The sequence below is a fragment of the Coregonus lavaretus genome (genome assembly GCF_964263955.1).
Source record: "Coregonus lavaretus genome assembly, chromosome: 8".
In the NCBI taxonomy this organism is placed as follows: Eukaryota; Metazoa; Chordata; class Actinopteri; order Salmoniformes; family Salmonidae; genus Coregonus; species Coregonus lavaretus.
Window position 1 is genome coordinate 13,717,375 of NC_139995.1, and position 26,616 is coordinate 13,743,990.

A 26,616-nucleotide genomic window follows, 5' to 3' on the forward strand; every position below is an offset into this window, starting at 1 on the left:
TTTGACCCCACGGGGTGAGATCTTGCGTGGAGCCCCAGATCGAGGGAGATTATCAGTGGTCTTGTATGTCTTCCATTTCCTAATAATTGCTCCCACAGTTGATTTCTTCAAACCAAGCTGCTTACCTATTGCAGATTCAGTCTTCCCAGCCTGGTGCAGGTCTACAATTTTGTTTCTGGTGTCCTTTGACAGCTCTTTGGTCTTGGCCATAGTGGAGTTTGGAGTGTGACTGTTTGAGGTTGTGGACAGGTGTCTTTTATACTGATAACAAGTTCAAACAGGTGCCATTAATACAGGTAATGAGTGGAGGACAGAGGAGCCTCTTAAAGAAGAAGTTACAGGTCTGTGAGAGCCAGAAATCTTGCTTGTTTGTAGGTGACCAAATACTTATTTTCCACCATAATTTGCAGATAAATTCATAAAAAATCCTACAATGTGATTTTTTGGAGAAAAAAAATCTCATTTTGTCTGTCATAGTTGACGTGTACCTATGATGAAAATTACAGGCCTCTCTCATCTTTTTAAGTGGGAGAACATGCACAGTTGGTGGCTGACTAAATACTTTTTTCCCCCACTGTATATATATGTATATGATGGTGTGTATAGACAGTATGGACAGTATATGAATAGAAAATGTGTGTACAGCAGTAGTTATATAGGATGAACCTTGACTAGAATACAGTATTTACATTTGAGGTGGGTAAAACAGTATGTTAACATGATTAAAGTGACCAGTGTTCAATGACTATGTACATAAGGCAGCAGTCTCTAAGGTGCAGAGTACTGGGCAGAGGCCGGCTAGTGGTTAGTGGTGACTATTTAACAGTCTGATGGCCTGGAGATAGAAGCTGTTTTTCAGTCTCTCGGTCCCAGCACCTGCACTGTCTCCGCCTTCTAGATTCTAGATGGTAGCGGGGTAAACAGGTCGTGGCTCGGGTGGCTGAGGTCCTTGATGATCTTCTGTGACACCGGGCGCTGTAGACGTCCTGTAGGGCATGTCTACATCCAAAAGGATGGCAGACATTGGGTGAATATTATTACAATGGGGCAGTCTATCGGAATTGTCCTTTTGGGCTTGGCTTCAGCTAAAATGCAGTACCGAAAGTGCCCTCTGAGCACAGACCGGAACCCTGCCCCCCTGGCCTGAACATGTCCCACAGGGGGAGGGGCTTGGGGGGGTGCATAGAAGGGATGAGAGCTGTTTAGCTCACACTGACGTGCTGTGCTGCTGGAGGCGCCTGTGTGCACAGGTAAGGCACTAATTCAAACTTCACAACTATTTTAATGCTAACTCACTCCTTGACTGAATTGGGATCATTGACCGACCACCACTATGCATTGCCGTGGGCTGTAACTTAGACTAATCTGTTTGATTGCTATTAGGACTTAAGATGGTGGAGATGGGCTTGAGTGTTAGTTTGCATAAAGACAGAAACTGGCAGTGAGGCATAACTCAAAACAAGTCAGACATGTTTGCGTGCAAGAGTTCTCATGACATTTGCACAGTGGCGTCATTTCAGCTAAACCTAGGGTATCGCAAAGTTACAACAACTTTTTTGAATATTAGATGAGGGATGTTGACATCAACCGCCTGTATTCAATGGAGAGTGAGATCCCAGCTAACAACAAAACTAGAGAACGTTCCTTACGAGTCTCATTAGGTCATTACCTAGCGTTTTCATAGGAATCTTCCCATGATGTGCAAGGACTGTGTTTAAGAGACCATTCCCTTAATGTCAAACATAGCTTACCCAGAACGTGATTACATGGTTCCAGTAATGCCTGGCGAAAACCAAACACTGCATTCCACAGTAAGAACATCATACTAAAGGTCAAGCATGGTGGTGGTGGTGTGATGGTTTGGGGATGCTTTACTGCCTCAGGACCTGGACGACTTGCCTTAATAGAAGGAACCATGAATTCTGCTCTGTATCAGAGAATTCTACAGGAGAATGTCAGACCATCCGTTTGTGAGCTGAAGCTGAAGCGCAGCTGGGTCATGCAGCAAGACAATGATCCAAAACACACCAAGTCTACATGAAAATTGCTAAAAAGCAACAAATTGGAAGTTTTGGAATGGCCTAGTCAAAGTCCAGACCTAATCCCAATTGAGATGTTGTGACAGGACTTGAAACGAGCAGTTCATGCTTGAAAACCCACACGTCACTGAGTTAACATTTACATTTACATCATTTAGCAGATGCTGTTATCTAGAGCGACTAGTTAAAGCAGTTCTGCATGGAAGAGTGGGCCAAAATTCCTCCACAGCAACGTGAGACACTGATCAACAACTACAGGAAGCATTTGATTGGAGTCATTGCAGCTAAAGGTGGCACAACCCGTTATTGAGTGTAAGGGGGCAATTACTTTTTCACACAGGGGAATTGGGTGTTGCATAACTTTGTTTATGAAATAAATGAAATAAATATGTAATTGTTGTGTTATTTGTTCACTTAAGTTCCCTTTATCTAATATTAGGTTTTGGTTGAAGATCTGATCATTCAGTATCACCAATATGCAAAAGTAGAGAAAATTAGAAAGGGGGCAAATACTTTTTCATAGCACTGTAGAACATGGTTGCCATGTTCTCAGAATATAAGATATCAATGTTCTAGACATGTTTCATGGGAACGTTGCAAGAACATTCCTGTGTCCAGTTTTCAGAAGGTTAGGAGAATATACATTAACATTCCACCAAACATACACAGAACATGGTTGTCATGTTCTCAGAATATAAAATATTAATGTTCTAGACACGTTTCATGGGAACATTGCATGGGCATTCATGTGTCCAGTTTTATGTGGGTTAGGAGAATATTCCATCAATGTCCCACTAAGCCTATTATTTTAAACGAAAACTGAAATGAAAATCGAAAAAAATCACGAAAAAATTATTTAATAAACGGAAATTAAATAATTAACAAACCCTTTTGAAAAAATACAATTATACTGAAACTATTATCTTTGACTAAAATAAAATAAAAACCACCATTGATTATGTTCAGTTTTAGTTTTTTGGGGGGCAAAAATCAAATGAGGGTTTTAATGGGGTTTTCAAACTTTTTTTCTTCTAATGTGGTTTTCAAGCTTCTGAATATGCTGGGTCTCATTATGATTGACTTCATAATTTCAAGGTAGACTCAGCGAGATGAGGTTACCACGAGCAGCATCTCAGATATTGGGCGTGTTTAAGTGGTAAGGCTAAAGCAACCGACTGTAGACGAAAGTCGAGGAGTGAAGTTGGGGTAGGTGCATCTGCTACAGCCGAAAGTCGGACACTATTGTAGTTTTCCAACAGCAAGGCTCAGATCAACATGGCAGTTTTGCCATTGTTTATAAAAGGGTATTCGAAATAAACATGTTTCCCCCGCGCACCCCCTGCTGAACCACTGCGCCCCTCAGTTTGTGAACCACGGTGTCGTTGTACCTTCAACAGTCAACAACCGGACAGTGAGATTGATAGAACCATCTCAGAAGAGTACAAAGTCATTATAGCTGTCCAGTGATGATGTGATACTGACAACAACACATCCCCTCTAGAATCCTGAAGTGAGTCACCTGTTGATGTCACACTAGTCTTAACATCACACCATGAGCTTTCATTTTGAGCTAGAACAGAGGATAGATAAAATGAACGTTTTCCTAAAATGGCCTTATAAATAAGAATGTACCAGTGTTTTAGCCTGCGTGTTGCTAGTGACGTCACTGTAGAGATCACAATGGTGAGTTAGACGTCTCTGATTGGTGACAAAACAAAGGGCTGCATGATACACAGAGTCAAGAATGGTTGTGGAAATGTGGTCATAATTTGTGCTCAAGGGGAAATCCTACAGATTCCCATCTTTCAATGAGAAACTCATTTAAATTAGATCTGTTAGGGGTGTTGTAACTGCTTCCAAATAATGACATTAACATACAGTACCAGTCAAAAGTTTGGACACACCTACTCATTCAAGGGTTTTTCTTTATTTTTACTATTTTCTACATTGTAGAATAATAGTGTAGACATCAAATAGCCCTTACACAGCCTGGAGGTGTCAGGGTCATTGTCCTGTTGAAAAACAAATGATAATTAACTTTTAACAAGGCACACCTGTTAATTGAAATGCATTCCAGGTGACTACCTCATGAAGCTGGTTGAGAGAATGCCAAGAGTGTGCAAAGCTGTCATCAAGGCAAAGGGTGGCTACTTTGAAGAATCTCAAATATAAAATATATTCTGATTTGTTTAACAGTTTTTTGTTTACGACATGATTCCATATGTGTTATTTCATAGTTTTGATGTCTTCACTATTATTCTACAATGTAGAAAATAGTAAAAATTAAGAAAAACCTTGAATGAGTAGGTGTGTCCAAACTTTTGACTGGGACTGTATATTGCTAAGAAAGTGAGTGCAGTGTGACTCCCCTAGTGGGTCTCAAACCCAGGAGACCAGCACCAATAACAAACACCCTAAGTACTGTCTTGGATGTGTGATTATTGGGCCAGTACACCCATGCCCTGTCCAGAAGCAAACCCTAACCCCTTATCCCGAGGCACTTGTGTAGATATGAAACAACTGGTTAGGCGAAAGCAATAGAGTGAATGCACTTTGAAGTAAACATCAGCTCTGTTAAAAGTACACTCAAGGAAAATGATTTTATTGATCATAGCGATTCAAGAGTGACATTAAAACAGGGTAATATGCCCCACAAACATTAGAAAACCATACAAAAAGCCCTAAAATTGCATTTAAATTAGTAAATCAAATCAATGATGAGAGAATAGTCAGATTAACTGTTAATTGACTGTCACGCCCTGACTCAGAGGACGCTTATATGTTGAGTCAGGGTGTGTATATTCCTTGTTGTGATTTTCTATGTTGCATTTTCTATGTTTAGATCTAGTATGTCTAGATCTATGTTGGCCGGTGTGGTTCCCAATCAGAGGCAGCTGTCGCTCGTTGTCTCTGATTGGGGACCATACTTAGGCAGCCTATTGGCACTAGTGGGTTGTGGGATCTTGTTCCGTGTGAGGTTTGTTGTGCTGCCTTGGACTTCACGTTTTGTTGGTTGTTTATTCATTTAAATAAACATAGAGATGGTGGCGTAGCAAGGTCAGAATGCTGTGCACCAAGAGGTTGTGAGTTCAAATCCCAGGTGGGGACATGTAAATAATAACTACTGTATAAATGAGCAAGCACAATGTAAATATGTTTGTCAAATATGTCAGTTGAAAAGACTGAAAACAGACAAAGAGCAGTAAATGAATCTGTCGTTCACCAATCAGAGTCTTGATGTGCTTGGCCACATTTTTTTGGAGAAAGTTTCTTTGCAACATCCTGAGGAATGGGATTATGTTCCCATAAAACGTGTCTAGAACATTAATATCTTATTTTGAGAACATGGCACCCATGTTCTGTGTATGTTTAGTGGGAAGCAAAGTTATTATAGTTTTGTGTTTTTATATTAGTTTTCATTTCTATTAGTTTTAAGATTTTTATTTGAAGTTCAGTTTAGATTCAGTTAGTTTTCAGATCCACTTTATACGTTTTTTTAACTATTTCATTTTTAGATACATTTGTTTAAAATGTAGAGTTGCAGACATAAAGTAGCCTATGCGTGGGACGCTATGAGACATTTATGTGTTATATAGTTTTAGTGTTTTTGGGGATGTCACTTCTTGCCACTGTGGGGCAGTAATGCATAAGGTCATAGGCTTGGTTCTGTTTAATCAGGATTGGAATGATTTCTGTAGCCTATTTTAAATAGTTAGTTAATAATAATATGCCATTTAGCAGACGCTTTTATCCAAAGCGACTTACAGTCATGCGTGCATACATTTTTGTGTATGGGTGGTCCCGGGGATCGAACCCACTACCCTGGCGTTACAAGCGCCGTGCTCTACCAGCTGAGCTACAGAGGACCACGAAGGAATGGTGACTGCCATACTCTGCCATACCTAATTGACGCCCCTGCATTTACATAGTGGATGAGTTTAGTTTTTGTGCACATGCTAAGTAAAAGATAGTGAAACTACACCCTCAGAAATAAAGGTTTAGATTTGTTCTTAAAGGGCTACAAACGCTTGTCACTGTAGTGCAGGGGTATTCAACTCTTACCCTACGAGGTCTGCAGCCTGCTGGTTTTCTGTTCTACATGATAATTCATTGCACCCACCTGGTGTCCCAGGTCTAAATCAGTCCCTGATTAGAGGGGAACAATGGGGCTACAACAAAATTGTGAAGCATCTGTGGGTCCCCGAGGAGAGGTTTGAGAACCACTGCCATAAGGTACATCCTTTTGTACCTTTAGTTGTAGGTATATAGTTGTACCCTTGCAGTTCGTACTTTAAAAGAGCCAGTAGTGTACCTTTAGCGACAAGATGGTACAGGTACAAAGCGTACCTTTGGAAAAGGTACAAATGTGCCTTTTTAGGTTACCACCACAGTGACAAAGCTCCTTTTAAGTGGCAAAAATGTTCCTCTAAAAGGGTTTTGGGGTGTTGTTTTAACACTGTAGGGTGTAAAACCTTATTTGCATATATCCCAGGTTGCATTTCATGTTCATTTTATAATTAATAGTACCACCCATGACTTAGTTTGCTAGTGACAGAGACATGGTTGTTGCATTCAATTGCTTTCAGTCCTGTAGCCTTCATCAAGTGAGTTCCTAAGTGAATATTTTATCTTTGAAATTAAACTCATGACAATACATTACATACTGTATATCATACTTTGACAGTCTAGTTTAACCCCAACACAGTGGTCTGAAACTCCTGGTTTGCAGGCCACATCGTCACATTATGCTGGCTTGCAAATATATATGTAATTCCTATTGGAATCCAGCCAGAGTTAGGATATCCCAAATGTTTTACTTTTAATCACCCGCAATGACTGCCAAGTTGGGGAAAATATATATATATTAGACTATATAAACCATTTAAACAGGAACAACCATCTCATTAAATGCATGTTATTTATCTTTGTGTAGCATAAGATCAATCAATCAATGTGCATGCAAACATTTCTACCTGCAATAGAGCATGCTGGGAAATATGATAATGATGGGCGTGGTGTGATGATTGTACCTTTACATTCAGAATATTGGGTACAAAAATATACCATTATACAAAATTATCTGCACATGTACCCTAAAAGTTCCCGAAGAGTACCATGTGAGATTATGTGTACTTCTGAAGGTACATTTAGTGTATTTTTATATTTTTGTACCCCCGGTAACAATAGTGTACCCTAACCATACCCTTATTACAGATGATCGAAATAAAATGATAATACTTTAAGTTTGTTATGTATCTCAAAAGTTGAAAGGCCAAAAACCTACCTAAAAAATCATACATTGATCTCATTGCTGTCTATTGACGTTTCAGTGACCAAAAACATTCATGGTTGGCTGAGAAGGCCATGGTTCAATGCTAATTTACACAAATAAATATTGATCTGGTGCAGCAGATCAACATCATTTGGATGACAACATAATATTATCTTTTAAAGTATTGCTTGCATATATTCGCTACAGTATTTCACATGATGGGTCTTGAGTTAGTTTAAAGGCCCACTGCAATCAAAATTCTGTTTTTCCTGTTGTTTGTATCATATTGTACAACAGCTGATAAAACTAAGGGCTCTATTCAATCCGTATCGCAGAAATACAGCTTTAAAGAGTGATTGAAATTAAAAGCGGAGACTGCATTCACAGCAGTAAACGCTGCAGATGTCGGCTCAATAGGAAATTACCGTTACATTTCTAGAGCGCTATCTGTAACACTTCAGCGATACAGATTGAATAGAGCCCTAACACTGTAAAAGTGTGAAAACATTTTATCAGTGTTATTTCCTGATAGTTTCTGGTTGAAAATAGAATCTACACAGAACCTTCTAATCAGCAAGTTGTGCATGGGTGGAGTTTTGGCTTGCCTGGTGTCACCAGGCGGTATATGTTTTAATAGACCAATAACAAAGACAGTTCCAAACCTCTCTGCCAATAACAGCTTGTTATTTTTTTCAGTTTTCCCCTCCCCACTTAGACCACCAGACAGTCCTTGCAAAATTATTGCTTGAGAAATAGTTTTTTGCTAAAAAGCTATTTTTGTTTATTCTTGACCATTTAAATGGAAAATTATTACAGTAAGGTACTAAATTGTTACACATCAAATATATTATATTGAGATAAAAATGGCTGCATTGGGACTTTAAGTTATTCCAGGGGTCTAATACATTGGGTTTAGATGCTATGTTTTGTAATAATAATAATAATAATATGCCACTTAGCAGACGCTTTTATCCAAAGCGACTTACAGTCATGCGTGCATACATTTTTGTGTATGGGTGGTCCCGGGGATCGAACCCACTACCCTGGCGTTACAAGCGCCGTGCTCTACCAGCTGAGCTACAGAGGACCACATACAGTATGCAGTCTCAAACAGTGAATGTTGCCCTTGAAACTCTGTTTTGAAAGGCATCCTAGAGAGTCAACACCCAGGTCCTATTTAGTGAAAATACTTGGGTGGTGATCAGTGTATGCTCCAACGGGAAGAGCCAGAGTAATAATCCAGTCATAATCCAATAATGGTTTGTAATATAGTCCTCTGTCTGTGTTGTTTTGTGTTAGCCATGGATGGTGTGTTGGAGGGAGCGGCTGTGGTGTGTGTGTGTAAACTGGCCTGCAGTCTTCTCTTCCTGCCCATGGTCACTGCTTCTCTCAGTGCAGTCAGCTTCTGCTGCAACTGCCTGCTGCTCTTCACAGACCTCGTAGTCACAAGTAAGTGTCCATCTCTAACCCTATTTCTGCTGTGTACATCAGAGCTAGAACTACCTGTTTTTCCTTGTAATAAGACTTTAAAGGAAAACAGAAAGGAGAGCAGTCGTTGCTAAAGTCCATGAATAGAGTACATTTTCTGCACCTTTGAATTTTAAAAGCCTGGTATACAATAAATCAAATTCTTTATATGAATAAAGATTTGCTAAAGCGCCAAAAATCTGCATTTTGAAATGTCCCTCGTCATGTTTCTCAGACTTCTAGGAAGATTTTAACCCACTTAAGCCTACTATTTCTCCAAGTTTTCACAATCATTGTAATGCCCTAGTCATGTTCTTGCTTTGACAAAGTAATTTCTGAAGATTATTATTTATTTCATGTGGTTAGTGATTCATTTGTGTTTGTCCATCATTTTAAGGTCAACACTGTTATGTGAACTGAATTCTTGTTTTAATATGGTGAAACTATATGGTGAAAAATTCAAAAGCAACATTGAACATGTAATAGGCAAATCATAGTGTAAAAACCGGTGAGCTGGTTCTACTCTTTTTGGCCTTTTTCTGGTGTTTCGTGGTGGAAAACTGAGCGGGTCGAGCATAAGACATCAGCACTGTTACCCATACATAGACAGGCTAGAAATGTTTCAATTTTTTTGTGAAGTTTGCATTCAATTACCCTCCCTGTTGCACACAACAAGCTTCTAATCCCCCTGTCACAAGGGGATTTATGGCTGATTTAAGATGAAAACCTTAATCCTGTTTCGGTCAACCCTGTTACTTTAATGCACTTTATTGGCACTTACTACAGTCCTTTTTTTTATTTAACTATTTGAGATGGGAAAACATGTTTTTTTAATGAAATTGAACATGTGCTCGTTATGACAGAATGTTACAATTAGGTGAAATGAACACTACCCAAAATGTACTCTATTCGTGGAACGACCCCAATCTGGTTCATTACAAGTTCCAACAGGGCACAGAAGCACCCTGTAAACCCAACACAGAAGAAGAGAAAATGCCCCTGGAGACAGGCCCTTCGTAGGATGTAAAAACAAAAGGCAGTGACTTTGTCAGTGTTCACAGGATGTCATCAATACAATACAACAGTGAATAATCAGTGTGTCCTCAGTCCTTGTACATCCAGTCTGGCCTCAACCACTATCAACAGATATGAGAATAATCCATAAGATTCAGTATCACGTCAAGTGACGATCAACCCACACCTTCAGTGTCATAAACACTGGAAATCATGTGTATTACAGAAAGGGAAAATATATTAATGTGCTAAACATTGTGTTAATCACTGAATATGAACTTTAGTGATCTTACATTTAAATAGGAGTTATTTACACTCCTATGGCCTACTTCAGTGACCCAATCCTCATGCTGTTAGTCCCATCATCCACATTTCTCTATTTGATTGATTGGTCTTTGTTGTCCCCCAGCTATCCTGGTTGTCCTCTGGTTTGCAGACCCCTGGCTACCTCAGTTTTCCATATCCACTGATGTCATCGCCCTGCGCTTCCTGCTCTTCCTCAGCCACACCTACTGGGCGGTGCTGCTGATGACCACTCCTCTTGTTGCTGTGGAGACTGCCATGAAGTTGCAGTGGCTCCAGGTCCATGGTGGTGGAGGTAGAGCAGTGGATGGAGACGCAGACGAACAGAGTAAAACTCTGGGCTCTAAAGCTCCTGCACCTCACAACAGTGTGACAGTGGAGGTAGAGAATGGGCAGAGCAGGGACACAGACACCCAGAGAGGAGGGAGAGAGGACCAGGAAAAGTGTCTGTCCCACATCATATACTTCCTCTGCTGTCTGCTGGTGTGGGTTCTCTGTGGCATCTGTGGGGGTCAGAGCTGGAGTCTTTGGGTGAAGGTCTGCATGGAGAGGACCAGCTCCCTCACTCTGTGCCTTCCCAGCCTCCCCAACAACGTCCTGTCTGCTCTGAGTGAGCCCTGCTTGACCGTGACCTTGGCCCTCCTGCTGGTGTTGACGGTGGGCTTGGGCCTGCTCAGACGACACCTGGCCCACACAGAGACGGACTCACACACACCCGCAACGACATACAAGGAGGAACATGGCACTGACATTCAACTGCCCGTACAAACATTCCCTGTGCCATGTAAGGCTGTGAACCCTGTGATGTCAGCGGTGGCAGCCATACAGTCTGTTGACCCAGAGACAACATGGTCCAGATGCTCCCTTCACAGCCCATGTTCCGGGGAAAACATACAGCTGTCACTGGCTCACCATGGATACCCTGTCGACTTATCGCTGGAGTGTTTGTCAGTAGACAGACTACAGGAACACAAAGAGACAAAAGGACTGGGAGACATGCCTCTCAGTACTACTGTGGAGGAACACACAGACTCTACCTACAAGAGCCAGTGTGGGCTGGGGCTGGGGCAGTGGGGCTTTCCCTGCCTGGGGGTAAACGTAATGACAGGGTTTGTGTGTCTGCTCACCGTCTGTGTGTTACCTCTAAATCTCAGTGTGAACATCCTACTGATCAGGCACATAGAGACAATGCTGGAGTGGAGTTTGAAGATCTTATTGTTTGTACCCAAAGAAGCCACAGACAAGAGACGGCTCTCCCAGTCAATGTAACACCGGCATAAAGTCAGTGTACTGGACAATAAACCTGGATGGGGTAGTGTTAGATACTAAGGTGTGGTTTGGGAATGGGATTGTGTTGAGAGGGATTAATTAGGTATTGTCCGGTGGTGGGATCAGATGAATATTACATGTAGACAGCTGGTCTACCTGTCAATGATATAAAGTAAACAATTCCCCTTTTGACTGTGACTGTCTATTCATGCGTGCCGAGTGATCTCTGGGAAGCTGCTGAGGAGTGCTGAAAAGGCAGGTTGAGGCTTGCTTGCCAGATCTATAGACATGCAACCTAATAATTAGTTTGCTAAAACAGTATTGGAATACAGTAACAGTACATGGGGGTTCAGTTATCTGGAGTGTGATTGAGATTAGTTTGATTGGGGATTATCTGACTTCACCTTACCACAGCAAAAGGTAAGTGATTATAATGTACACTTACCAAAAAGTGGCTCTCAACACTACTGCCGTTGGGCTGTAGCTAAGTATAAAAGAACAACAAAGCTTTCTCTTTACTCAGGGGTTTACAGTCCAGGAATTAGATTCCACTTGATCACAGGCACAGCAGGGAGCTGAATAACATCTGAGACACATACAGGAACCAGGGAAATTATATATATAAACCCTGTTCCGTCCCCTGCCTCACATCGCAGACATATGCTGCATACCTCCTAACATCAGGTTCAAATGTCTCCAGAGAGGATCCTTTTTATTTATTTTACCAGGTAAGTTGACTGAGAACACATTCTCATTAACAGCAACAACCTGGGGAATAGTTACAGGGGAGAGGAGGGGGGATGAATGAGCCAATTGGAAAATTGGAGACACTGATATTACCCAGGCCAACACCAGAGGGCAGCCTGCAGCCAGCAACAACCCCAGGCAGCTCACAACGTAGAGACCTCCGAAGCTCCCAGGCTAGAATGTGTATTCTATACAGTACATTAAAACAAGAGCTGGAGGGGATTTCTTTGAACAAAGGAGTAACGTATAGGTTGTGCTCCCCTTGAGAGAGCCAGAGGGCAAACACTGAGTCAACAGCAGGTAGGCCTAATTAGCTACATCTTCCCTGCTGCCAAAGTATTCAGACCTGTACAGACAGATACACCGCAGAATAATGATTCAGCCAGGAGCCCAGAACAAAATGAGGCTGAGCTCACTCTCTAAACTCTCTGACACTGGATGTAGATTGGTATTGAAATATACAGTAAAAGTCAAAAGTTTGGATACGCCTACTCATTCAAGGGTTTTTCTTTCTTTGTACTATTTTCTACATTGTAGAATAATAGTGAAGACATCAAAGCTATGAAATAACACATATGGAATCATGTAGTAACCAAAAAGTGTTAAACAAATCAAAATATATTTTAGATTTTAGATTCTTTAAAGTAGCCACACTTTGCCTTGATGACAGCTTTGCACACTCTTGGCATTCTCTCAACCAGCTTCACCTGGAATGCTTTTCCAACAGTCTTGAAGGAGTTCCCACATATGCTGAGCACTTGTTGGCTGCTTTTCCTTCACTCTGCGGTCCAACTCATCCCAAACCATCTCAATTGGGTTGAGGTCGGGTGATTGTGGAGGCCAGGTCATCTGATGCAGCACTCCATCACTCTCCTTCTTGGTCAAATAGCCCTTACACAGCCTGGAGGTGTGTTGGGTCATTGTCCTGTTGAAAAACAAATGATAGTCCCATTTAAGCGCAAACCAGATGGGATGGCTTATCGCTGCAGAATGCTGTGATAGCCATGCTGGTTAAGTGTGCCTTGAATTCTAAATAAATCACAGACAGTGTCAACAGCAAAGCACCCCCACACCATCACACCTCCTCCTCCATGCTTCACGGTGAGAACCACACATGCGGAGATCATCCGTTCACCTACTCTGCGTCTCACAAAGAAACGTCGGTTGGAACCAATAATCTCAAATTTGGACTCATCAGATTTCCACCGGTCTAATGTCCATTGCTCGTGTTTCTTGGCCCAAGCAAGTCTCTTCTTCTAATTGGTGTCCTTTAGTAGTGGTTTCTTTGCAGCAATTCGACCATGAAGGCCTGATTCACGCAGTCTCCTCTGAACAGTTAATGTTGAGATGTGTCTGTTACTTGACCTCTGTGAAGCATTTATTTGGGCTGCAATTTCTGAGGCTGGTAACGCTAATGAACTTATCCTCTGCAGCAGAGGTAACTCTGGGTCTTCCTTTCCTGTGGCGGTCCTCATGAGAGCCAGTTTCATCATAGCGCTTGATGGTTTTTGCGACTGCACTTGAAGAAACTTTAAAAGTTCTTGAAATGTTCCGTATTGACTGACCTTCATGTCTTAAAGTAATGATGGACTGTCGTTTCTCTTTGCTTATTTGAGCTGTTCTTGCCATAATATGGACTTGGTCTTTTACCAAACATCTTCTGTATATCACCCCTACCTTGTCACAACACAACTGATTGGCTCAAACACATTAAGAAGGAAATACATTCCACAAATTAACTTTTAACAAGACACACCTGTTATTTGAAATGCATTCCAGGTGACTACCTCATGAAGCTGGTTGAGAGAATGCCAAGAGTGTGCAAAGCTGTGATCAAGGCAAAGGGTGGCTACTTTGAAGAATCTCGAATATATAAAATAAATGTTGATTTGTTTAACACTTTTTTGGCTACTACATGATTCCATATGTGTTATTTCATAGTTTTGATGTCTTCACTATTATTCTACAATGTAGAAAAGAGCACAAAAAAATATATATATAAAAAATACATAAATGTCATTATTATAGGTATAGTTGCGGCCAAATCTATTGGCACCCTTGCACATTTCTTAAATAATTCCCTATTTCTTCTAAAGTAAATGTAAACACGTTTTTTTTTTAAAGGTCTCCACACCCTGTTATTTGATTTTTAACATTGCAGAACTTAAGTTAACAATTTTTATTGATAAATTAAAGAGAAATGGCATGGACAGAATTATTGCCACCCCAGAGCTAGTACTTGGTTGCACAGTCTATGGCCAAAACAACTTCTACAAATGCTTCTTGTAGCCATTGTTGGACATGATTTGACTTGAGCTGTTTTAGTTGTATAATGAGCCTGTTAATAATTGCATAATCTGCTTATTAGTAGTAATACCTTGTTATTGGTTAGGATGTTGGAGCTGGAGAGTGTTATTGCAGCGGCAAGGGGAAGTACAGAAAGTCTCTCTATGTCCATATACATTATTGCTGTATATTAATATTTCTAAGGAAGTAGGTAGAGCCACAGTCGAGTCTCAGTTCCTGGTAAGGTCAGGCTAGTTTCTGTGGAACTAGGGCAGGGAGAGACGTAGAGTTCAACATCGAGGTGAGCACAACAGTTGAAGAACGAAGAAACCTCTGGGAGGTGGGGCTAGAGGGGCCCATCCCAACAATACTCCAACTGTAGTTTTATCTCACATCCCTACCCATTAAGATTCTGGACTCATGCTGGGCCACGATAACACCAATAGGAAGAACAGACTCAGTTCTTGCCCAGTAACAGAGACTGATTGTTTATCCTAGAAATACAGTACAAGGAAGTGACTCCGCCTAATCGGAAGGTATAAATATATGCGTGTGAGAATTGTTGTTACGGATACAGGTATCCTGTGTCTTTTTGTGTTTTTCCTCTCCTTCTGCCCTAATCACAGGTGTCCTGTATGTTCCTGATTGGTGGTCGTTGGGGTGTCTGCTGATTGCTGAGGTGGACCAATCAGTGGACATTCCTCTGCATTGCACCATCTGTTTCTGGTTTTTCAATCACACATCCCATTGTTTTAAAGCCAGTCAGTTGTGTTTGTAGAGAGAGACTATTTTCGTATGGATACTGTGGTGTTTTGTGTACTCACTCATTTGCTGGTTACTCTGTTTGGTAACTTTGTGAGAGACTATTTCCGTATGTGAGTATGGATACTGTGGTGTTTTGTGTACTCACTCATTTGCTGGTTACTCTGTTTGGTAACTTTGTGAGAGACTATTTCCGTATGTGAGTATGGATACTGTGGTGTCCTGTGTACTCACTCATTTGCTGGTTACTCTGTTTGGTAACTTTGTTAGACTATTTTCCGTATGTGAGTATGGATACTGTGGTGTTTTGTGTACTCACTCATTTGCTGGTAACTCTGTTTGGTAACTTTGTGTTTCTGGGAAAAGGGGAATTTAAGCAAGTTGCCCTTGGGCGTATATTACCCGTAGGAAGAAAACAGTCTAAAAACACTAGTTAGACCTGAGCGGACCACCCACTGTAATTTTTGTATGATTAGCAGTAGCTTAGCGGTTCTTGAGGCAGGCAAGATCAGTTTAGGGGTGTTTTACACTATTGTTTCATTTCTTGGGTCCTGCTCAGCCCTTTTTCCCAAACCTTTACCGTGTGTTCAAAAATAAACCTTTTATGTTTGACGGTAGTTTATGGTTGTCGTGTAGTTTTTGTTCTCACTGTTCCATGTCACGATTCTAATTTGCATGAATTATGTTACGGGTCTCTTGTCCATCCACCCTAGACGTTTAAAGCCACAGGGTTCGTAACAATTGTATGTTGTGCTTTGCAGCTGTAGCATCCAGTTTGGGTGTAATAAATGTAGTCTGAGCTTCCTTTGGTGTCCTGGATTTTGTACCAGAACTTAACCTAACACTATCAATGAACTTGCTGCACCTTGCTGCTGAAGAGTGGGCCAAATTGCCAGTAGAAAACTGCTCTAATTCTGCTGTCTCGCCATAGGTTTTGGATGTGATTCAGATCTGGACTCATCACTGGCCACTCCAGAACAGTCCAGTGTTTCTTCTTGAACCATGTTTTTTGTTGTCTTACTGAAAGACCCACTACCTTCAACAGAGAGACTGTTTTTGGACACTGGTTTGAGCATTGCACTCCAAAACACCTTTAAGCATTCAATGAAAAGAACACCCTCCCTACAATCAAAGATGGGGTAGATTTGATAATGCTGTGGGGTCGCTTTGCCGCCTCTGGTACTAGGGGCCTTGAACTACACAAGGCATCATGAAATCAGCAGATTATCAGGTGTTTTGTTCAACCAAGTGTCCAAAAACTGGGTCTCCATTGAAGATTGTGGGTCTTTCAGCAGGACAACGGCCTCAAACACACATCAAAAAGCACCCAGGAAGGGTTAAGAAGAGATTCTGGAGTGGCCTACGAAAATACCAGACCTGAATCAAATCCAAAACCTATGGCGAGATCTGAAAAGAGCAGTTTGTGGAGGGCACCCCTTAAATATTGAAGAATTAGAGCATTTTGCTGCTGAAAACTGGGCTAAATTGTTTGTACAAAGGACTTGAACATGCCCTGCAGGGGCTACATTTACAAAAATCAGATTATGTTCAGACTGTTCCTTTGTTCAAACCATGAGTGCATGCAGATAACACTCAACAAAATATTATCATTGTGACAAGAGTTCCATTCGTCATCTTTCTCAAGGTCACTTTGTTTACTCTGTATTCATTTACTTCCTGATCTAAACTCTAGCCACAAACACACACTGTATGTGGTCTACTCATCGTGTCTATGGCATCATTTGATTTGATAGAGTGAAGGCGCTCTCTCCAGCTCATTCGGAGTCACTAGTTATGGTACCTGTGCGAGAACAGCCCTACTTACATCAGCTCACTGTTCTTAGAGGACAGTGAAGCCAACAGCTCACACTACACCCATACCTGTGCCACATTTACCTGTATGAAATGGTGAGGCAAAATATCCCTTCCATTTTAATGGACAACTTCTCCTGAGGTGAAGTTAAATGGTCTGCTCCAATATAGGTGAGTGAGAGGAGAACTATACTGTAGAGGAGAAGTAGTGAGATCTTGTCCTGGGGTCTAACTGACTGACATTAACAAAGGCTCTCGGTTGCTCTGCTCTGTTGCCAGGTCCACAGCTCCTCTGTAATAATGATGCAACTGGAATCAATCGGCCCTCAATTAGCACATATAATGGCGCATGAGGTAATGTCACGCTACAAGCATAACCTTTCCTCCAACAACGGCACCGATATCAAATAGCCGGCTAACCGCTGCTTCTTGCTTCAGACGTTCACTTTATACAATGGTTTCATTAAAAATAAATGAGTGGGCTGGCCCTTTTTTAGAAGGCATTCTCCAATCGCCAGGCATTCTCATAAACAGCAGACAGAGAGCCATTGAGTGAGGGATCAGCCCTGCATACAGCACAGTAAGGCCCTCCCCTGCAGTGAGGTTGTCTTGTGTTCAGACAGTGTGATCCATCACAAGGTTACTCTCAGCTTTTTATTCATCTAGTTGAAAAATGCCTCAGCATGAAAAGGGGAGGAACAAAGGGACTACATAGTCTCTGGCTTGCCAGGGAGGCTTTCACAACGCAGGGATTTGGCACATCTCAGCTGAAATATGCACCTTGACACAGAATGTACGCCAGCAAGCATTAGCTTCCACAGGCAATCTCTCATACTGTACATTCTGATATATTCTAGCTGCTCTCTAGTAATGAGTTCTGTGAAAACATTGTCTGCGCAAGCATTTCACATGCATATTGTCGAAGGACTCTGAGCCCCAACAAATGCATTAGAACGACATGTTAATGTACTAGTATGTTTATCAGTGTTTCTAAAAGAAAATCAAACAGGCATGTTGGTTTTACCAGTCTTTAATTGTATATTAAAACATATCTCATGATCCTCTAGCAACAAGCACACCAGTGTGTATTCGCACAATGATGGGTGCACAGCCACCGACATCCAGACACAATCATAATTATAATCATCATTAAAAGTGGTATTATAATCACCATCACCATTATGATCATCATCACCACCACCACCACCAGTTACCCACCACCACCCAACAATAATAATAATATTCTGCTTCGTATCCATATCACCGGACAGCAGTCTTGCTTTTAATAGACCCCACAGGGATCTGCATCATCCTGCACATACTCATCAGAACACACCAACAACGCATCCAACAAAGCAGGGCACTGCCCCAGTTCTTTAAAGTAGACAACACAGACAAGACGCACACAAACACAAGGATGCAAGACCAGGGACAGGCAGGGATATAGGGGGATCTTTTATCACTTCACCTCACAGACAAGAGGCCAGAACATACAGCGCCTTCAGAAAGTACTCACACCCCTCGACTTTTTCCAAATGTTACAGCCTGAATTTAAAATGTATTAAATTGAGATTTTTCGGTCACACAATAACCAATAATATGGAAGTGAAATTGTTTTTAGACATTTCTCCAAATTAATTACAAATGAAAAGCTGAAATGTCTTGAGTCAATAAGTATTCAACCGCTTTGTTATGGCAAGCGTAAAGTTCAGGAGTAGAAATTTGCTTAACAAGTCACATAAGTTAAATGGACTCACTCTGTGTGCAATAATAGTGTTAAACACAACTTTTGAAATAACTACCCCATCTCTGTACCCCACACATACAAATATGTGTAAGGTCCCTCAATTGAGCAGTGAATTTCAAACACAGTTTCAACCACAAAGACCAGGGAGGTTTCCAATGCCTCGCAAAGAAGTGCACCTATTGACAGATGGGTAAAAATAAAAAGCAGTCATTGAATATCCCTTTGAGCATGGTGAAGTTATTAATGACTCTTTGGATGGTGTATCAATACACCCAGTCACTACAAAGATACAGGCGTCCTTCCTAACTCAGTTGCCGGAGAGGAAGGAAACTGCTCAGGGATTTCACCATGAGGCCAATGGTGACTTTAAAACAGTTACAGAGTTGAATGGCTGTGATAGGAGAAAACTGAGGATGGATCAACAACAATTACTCCACAATACTAACCTAATTGACAGAGTGAAAAGAGGGAAGTCTGTACAGAATAAAAAATATTCCAAAAGATGCATCCTGTTTGCACAAGGCACTAAAGTATTACTGCAAAAAATGTGGCAAAGCAATTAAAACTTTTTGCAATGAATACAAAGTGTTATGTTTGGGGAAAATACAATACAACACATTACTGAGTACCACTCTCCATATTTTTAAGCATAGTGGTGGCTGCATCATGTTATGGGTATGCTTGTAATCGTTAAGGACTGAGGAGTTTTTCAGGAATAAAAAGAAACGGAATGTTGCGAAGTACAGGCAAAATCCTTGAGGAAAACCTGGCTCAATATGCTTTCCACCAGACACTGGGAGATGAATTCACCCTGCAGCAGGGCAACAACCTAAAACACAAGGCCAAATCTACACTGGACTTGCTTACCAAGAAGACAGTGAATGTTCCTGAGTGCCGAGTTACAGTTTTGACTTAAATCTACTTGAAAATCTATGGCAAGACCTAAAATGGTTGTCTAGCAACGATCAACAACCAATTTGACAGAGCTTGAAGACTTTTGAAAAGAATAATGGACAAATTTTGCACAATCCAGGTGTGGAAAGCTCTTAGAGACTTACCTAACAAGACTCACAGCTGTAATCACAGCCAAAGGTGCTCCTACAAAGTTGACTCAGGGGTGTGAATACTTATGTAAATGAGATATTTCGGTATTTCATTTTCATTACATTTGCAAAACAATTCTAAAAACATGATTTCACTTTGTCATTGTGGAGTATTGTGTGTGTATGGGTGAGATAAAAAAAAAATCATCAATTTTTTAAATTCAGGCTGTGTAACACAACAAAATGTGGAATAAGTCAATTGGTAGGAATACTTTCTGAAGGCACTGTACATATCCCACCAACATGCGCACACACTAACATACAGACAGTCCCTGGCTCTAGACTCTCTTCATGCTGGACTTTGCTAAGGGACAAGAGCTTCTTGTTACAGAATCTGAAGGACTTGTCTTCAACCAGGGGATCACAAGAGCTCTTGGGACATATGAAGCAGCGGAGCCAACACATAACTGGGCCTCAGAGAATATATATTGGTGTATTATGTTTACAATGGTCTTATGGAACTAAATGTAACATTGCCAACAAGATGTCAACAGTCCAGGCCAGTGCAGTATAATAATGTACTGTAATATCACTTTCCTTGGCCATTTTCATATCCTTAATGTTGTTATTAAACTACACTGAACAAAAATATAAATGCAACATGTAAAGTGTTGGTCCCATGTTTCATATAAATAAAATATCCCAGAAATGTTCTATATGCACAAAAAGCTTATTTATCTCAAATTTTGTGCACAAATTTGTTTACATCCCTGTTAGTGAGCATTTCTCCTTTGCCAAGATAATCCATCCACCTGACAGGTGTGGCATATTAAGAAGATTGTTAAACAGCATGATCATTACACCTTGTGCTGGGGACAATAAAAGGCCACTCTAAAATGTGCAGTTTTGTCACACAACATAATGCCACAGATGTCTCAAGTTTTGAGGGAGCGTGCAATTGGCATGCTGACTGCAGGAGCTGTTGCCAGAGAATTGAGTGTTCCTTTCTCTACCATAAGCCGTTTTAGAGAATTTGGCAGTACGTCCAACCGGCCTCACAACCGTACACCACGTGTATGGCGTTGTGTGGGCGAGCGGTTTGCTGATATCAACGTTGTGAACATGATGGCGGTGGGGTTATGGTATGGGCAGGCATAAGCTACGGACGACGAACACAATTGCATTTTATCGATGGCAATTTGAATGCACAAAAATACCATGACGAGATCCTGAGGTCCATAATGAGGCCCATTTCTGTTAAGGTATCTGTGACCAACCGATGCATATTTGTATTCCCAGTCATGTGAAATCCATAGATTAGGGCCTAATGAATTTGACTGATTTCCTCATATGAACTGTAACTCAGTAAAATCAATGAAATAGTTGCATGTTGCGTTTATATTTTTGTTCAGTATATTTAGACTGACCATATTATTTTCTTTAAAACAAAGAAAATGTTTGGTGTCCATAGCATTTACTATCTTCAACATATTTGAAGAAAAAAAAAACAGACAGAATGCTTAAAAACCTTCCAGAGCTCATTAATTGCAGCATCATGCTGCTCGAGTCGTAAGTGGTCTCTGCCCCATAGGCCAACTGTAATTTAGCAGATGTCAAGATTCATTTATTCGGATTAACCTCTGACACCTACGTTGCGATGATGAGACATCATGGGAGGGAGGAGGCAGGGAGATGGAATCAGGAATGTACGCGTGCTAACCAGAGGTTTCTGTGTCAAAGTTTTAATGAGGTTTCAGAAAACAGCATGGCACTTCTACTGCAGCAACAAAAGTTGTTAATGATATTATTGATGCCATGGACAAGAAACAGCACTGTCTCCCTTTTCATCGAGCTGTCGAAGGCATTCGACACCATTGATCATGACATGTTGCAAAGACTTGGATAGGAGATAGGATTATCTGATCAGGCAGTCTCATGGTTCAAAAGGTAACTGTCAGATAGAACTCAGTGAGTCCAGTTTGATGGCAAGTCATCTGATATGTTAACCGTCCAGAAGGTGGCGCCACATGGAGCTGTTCTTGGACCACTGTTGTTTACCATCTATATTAATAATGTTGGTAGAAATTTGTCAAATGCTAGTTTTCATTTTTATGCTGACGACAGTTGTTTATTTTTGTGCAGTAACACTGAATAAGGCCTTTGAAGAGCTGCAGTCTGCCTTTACTATTGTCCAGACTCAGCTCTGTCAGCTGAAGTTGCTTTTAAATGCTGAAAAGACAAAATCTAAGTTGAAACCTCAGACTCGTCCACGTATAGTCACTACACAGGACAAGCAAATAGAAAGAGTATAAACGTACAAGTACTTGGGTTTCTTGATAGATGAGTGACACCTTTAAACCCCACATCGAAGGTCTTGTGAAAAAGCTTAGGCTTGTAATAAGTCATGTTTTTCTTTTGACACGAGAAAGAGGCTATTTTCCGCTACTTTCGTGCCTGTAATTAATGATGGTGATATTTTGTACATGTATGCCCCTGTGGCGTCATTACGTATGCGGGACCCTGTGTACCATGGGGTGCTGAGTGTTGTTACCAACTCCAAAGCCCTCACTCATCACTGTAACCTCTATATGAGAGTGGGCTGGCCTTCCTTAGCTCTTCTTTTATTTTGATTTTGTATTTAACCCTTATTTTACCAAGGGTTAAATCATTGGTACATTTTTATTTAAAAGACCATATTGAGACAGCTACCATTTTGTTTTGACCAATGTTTTGACCCCTAGTTGCACCACACTTTCCCAAACCATCTTGTTGTTCAATGTGTAAATTGATGTTGTTTAAACTGTAGTGCTTTTTGTTTTATGTTGTAAATGTGTCTGCAACTTTGTGTGCTGCTATTTTGGCCAGGTCTCTCTTGTAAAAGAGATTGTTAATCTCAATGAGACTAACCTGCTAAAATAAAGGTAACAAAATATGTGAAAACATAGGTACATGACAGGTAGAGTAGAGCTCTCATGCTGGAGTGGAAGAACCCAACAGAAACCACCCGGTGGGGAGAGGAGAGAGGCCAGGCGTGAAACACGCAACATGTCCTCACTCCCATAGCAGCACATTCTCAGGCCCACCTCTCCAAGCACCCCAACATCGCTCACAGGAGGTAGGTGTGCTGAGAGAGGGGACAGAGAGGGAGAGGTGTAGGGAAACGAGGGAAGGGTGAGGACGGCAAACACCACTAGTGACCATGCACAGAGTGACCATCACTAGAGCACACGGACCATGAGGCTGCCATTACAAATCATGAGTATCAGCCATGTCCAGCACTTGGACTGACTGACACTGTCGACGACGGAAAACTGGACGTGTGACCTGAGGGACAGGAATCAAGAGCTGCAACATCATTTCCATCAGTAAAGGGTACAGGTACACAGAAGGACATGGAACAGCACTCACTGCCACGACGACAGGCTTTCACTCACAAGCTCACAACTGCTAACTGTGCCAAAGGAAAAGGAGCAGAGTGTTGTCAGACACATTCCACAAACAAGCCAAAAGAAAGAAAGGTGACCACCAGTGTCAAATGTCTGGCTGCTGAGAGAGACAGACGGAGCAGCCGTCTGGAGCCTTGTAAGGAGAGCAGAGCCCTTGGGCCTGTGCAAGGTGGGCCTCAGACAGTCACAGTACAGAGATACCACTACTAAACCACGGTGGGATGACATCTATGCAGACAGAGTAAAGCCCAGAGGGGCTTGGGGGTCTCTCTCTCCTTACACCACTGTAGAAGCTGACCAGGGCTCTAGTTGAAACCATGATGCCGCAGCAATGTCCACATAGTCCCTCCCTGGTGAGATCAATGAGGAGCCACACCGACAGGCAAGGAAAAACAGCGACCCGGACAGAACACCAGCCCGGAAGGAATCCACATTTCATAGTCATACCCCTGTTTTTTTTTCTCCAAATTTTAAAACAAGCTGTCTTTAGGATCTTAGTTATATCATCGTTGGTACCCTATCCTCAGGGAGGGTTGAGGTGTGTGATCTGATCTGTAGAGTGACCCTGTGTGTGGTTCTTATAGACGCACAGTGTTGATTCTTAGCGGCTGGACGTTCTTGCCGTTGGCGTGGCTCTGCCCGGGGCTGAAGTAGGGGCAGAGCTTGGCCGGGAACGTCTTCTCCCGGTAGGTGTACAGCCAGGACATGTCGTCAGCATTGTAGAACACCAGCAGGCCCTTGGGGTAGTCCAGGTACACGCCCACCTTCTCCAGCTTGCTCTTGACGTTGAGGCGGGTCCAGGGCTCGGTGCAGGCGCTGTACTGGTTGCCGTCGTGCATGACGATGCAGTAGAAGCCGCGGCTGGGTTGGATCTGGATGCTGCCCTTGCGGCTGACCGTCTCGTTGGCCACGCCGATCATCCACTGGGTCTTCTCCGACACCATCACCTCCCAGTAATGCACCCCCGAGCCAAAGCCCTCGGCCCCCAGCACAGACACCTCGACGTCGAAGCGCCGCGGGGAGTCCTGCAGGGGCTGGGGGTGCAGGTTACCATAGGCTACAATGGTGCAGTCATCTGATAGGATGAGTCTCTGGTGGGCTGTGATGGGGTCTAAGGTCAAAGCTGCTGGCACTACAGAGAGAGAGAAGGGACATATTAAGCATGGAGACAGTTCGAAAACACAGCAGAGACGACCAGACAGGGCTAGCCCAGATAAAGCCAGTTATCTGTATCCTGTCTAAGGACATATTCTTGCCATACTGTTTACCAAAAGAGAGAAACATAAATATGATATGAGGACGCTCCCTCTCTCAGACAGACACTAGCGCCAGAACTGTGATGTCATTCATTGCACTCCATTTGTCACCATCATCGCTGTACTGTCTGAGTTTTATGCTGAGGCAGTGAAAATGTCCTAGCATCCCATTTCAGCCAGTCACTGAACTGGAGAGGGGATCTGAAGGCAAGTGCATACAAATTGATTTTCAAAATGTTATCTTTAAAAGTGATTCATCAGACGGTTGGGAGAGGACAAAGGACATTCTGTTTGGAAAGAGGAGCCGAGTCACTGGCACAGTCTCTGTCTGCAGTGGTCAGTCAGTGTAGGTTTACTGACTTTGGCTGGTGTTTCTGCTCTACCAATCATATGAGCTGGTGCAGCTGAAGGACCCAATCAGGAGGAGAATAAGGGACTGTCTTGGTATTGGGATTTGGGATGACTGATGGGGTAGCCTGATAATCCACTCTTGTAATACACCCTATTGCCCAACTGTAGCGTATATCTATCATGAAGAGTATTTACATTAGCCATGTTTGGGACTGTTGGTTCATACACTTTGACTTTATGCTACAAAGGGAAACAGCTGATAGAGTATGCATTCAAAGTACCTTGGCCTCCACTATTTGATATTGTACTCTGCAACAATGTCATGCAAAGCTATGGAAATAGAGCTGGGAGGAGCATGTCTCTACAGCTCTGTGTTGGCTTGGCAGGGCTGGAGGCAGCTAGCTACATGTCGTTCTGTGGGTTAACTGTGGGTTAACTGTGGGTTAGGGAGGGAGTGTGGTTGTAGCACTCCACCCCTGCCTGCTCCACCACTAAATAGCACTAGGTTCTGTCTTTTAAGGGGGTTCTGTTATTATGGGGAAATGAGCCAGGAGAACAATAGCGGTTTGTTCTCCTCACTCACTCCCATACATAGAGCTGGTTTAACATTGAACAGAACAGAGAAAGGAATTTGCCAAATCTCCCCCTTGTTCCTCAGTGTTTATATCTCACAGTATAAACAGGAGGCCTTGCCACTAGCCAGCAGGCAGGACAATGTCTTCACCACGCAATGACATAGCCAGGCAGTGTTTCAATCAATTCATGAAAATGTCATAATATCTCTTGCACACATACAAACACATGCATTCATACACTCAAGTCATGAACACATATGCCATTTTCTAGTTGGGAAAATGGATGAAAAAGGGCACTGGGTTTGAGAGAAGAGGAGGGGTAGACTACTATTAATCCCCTAAACTAGCATCTGCAGAGAGAGAGGGATGATGGGAGAAAAGGCTTTGTGCTGTCACTGTGGCAGCTAGTGGTGATGGATCTGAACCAATTGTTCCATTTGGCACGCAGTCAAGGGAGGTCAAGAAACCACCCTGCCTTATCCCCAGCTACAGGAGGCCAAACTGAGAGAATGGACTGAAGGAGTGAACTATTCCCTAGTGCGTTATTTTAAAGAACTTTCTCTGAGAGTGAGTGATGGCTGTGGGCTCAGGGAGAAGAGGAGGGAAAATAAGAGAGATCTTCATCAGCTTTCCTAACAATGAAGGGCATCTCAACCCTCCAGCCACCATCTTCTCACAAAGCTCACAAACATCCCAGATATTTAATGCAGGATTAGCTCACACTGTGGGAGTTTTTTTTTCTAAGGTTACCATTATTTACAAGGCATCAATCAAAGCCCAATTTACACCTAAATCTATGTCATTTAGCAGACACTCTTATCCAGAGCGATCTTACCGGAGCAATTAGGGTTAAGTGCCTTGCTTAAGAGCACCCTTTGGAGTAAAAATCCATGGTGAAAGACAATGATTTGTTTCATTACTGAATGATGTGCTGAGGTATTTGGGTGCATCTAACAGTTCATAAGAGGCTCCTGCTGAAGCCCATGCTGTTACACAGTTGAATTGTGTGAGGGTTAACATAGGTGGTGCATACCTGGTGAAATATCCTGAAATAGAGACTTCCATATTGTGTACTGCAGGGGCCCCATGTACTTGGAGGTCGGGAAATCTTCATATGTTAGATTGGTCTCATGTATCTTTCCTTTTATCCTGTGGGTGGAGAAGGACGATCAATGTCAATGCCATTGTCAATTATCGATCTACTTTTACATTCACTTCTCTCTCTCT

At 42.1% G+C, this 26,616-nt stretch overlaps 1 protein-coding gene across 2 annotated transcripts in view; it reads right to left on the bottom strand.

Annotated features, from left to right (window-relative positions):
- Positions 1-17,985: 17,985 nt before the first annotated feature.
- trim62.1 (tripartite motif containing 62, tandem duplicate 1) overlaps positions 17,986-26,616 on the bottom strand; it is a 55,929-nt gene continuing 47,298 nt past the window's right edge. For both annotated transcript variants that reach the window (XM_084167333.1, XM_084167332.1), the window contains exons 5-6: positions 26,423-26,538; positions 17,986-24,339 (exon numbers count right to left, since the gene is read on the bottom strand). In XM_084167333.1, coding sequence (XP_084023459.1) covers positions 23,786-24,339; positions 26,423-26,538 — 670 coding nt within the window. In that variant the 3' untranslated portion in view covers positions 17,986-23,785. The remainder of the gene's footprint in view (positions 24,340-26,422; positions 26,539-26,616) is intronic.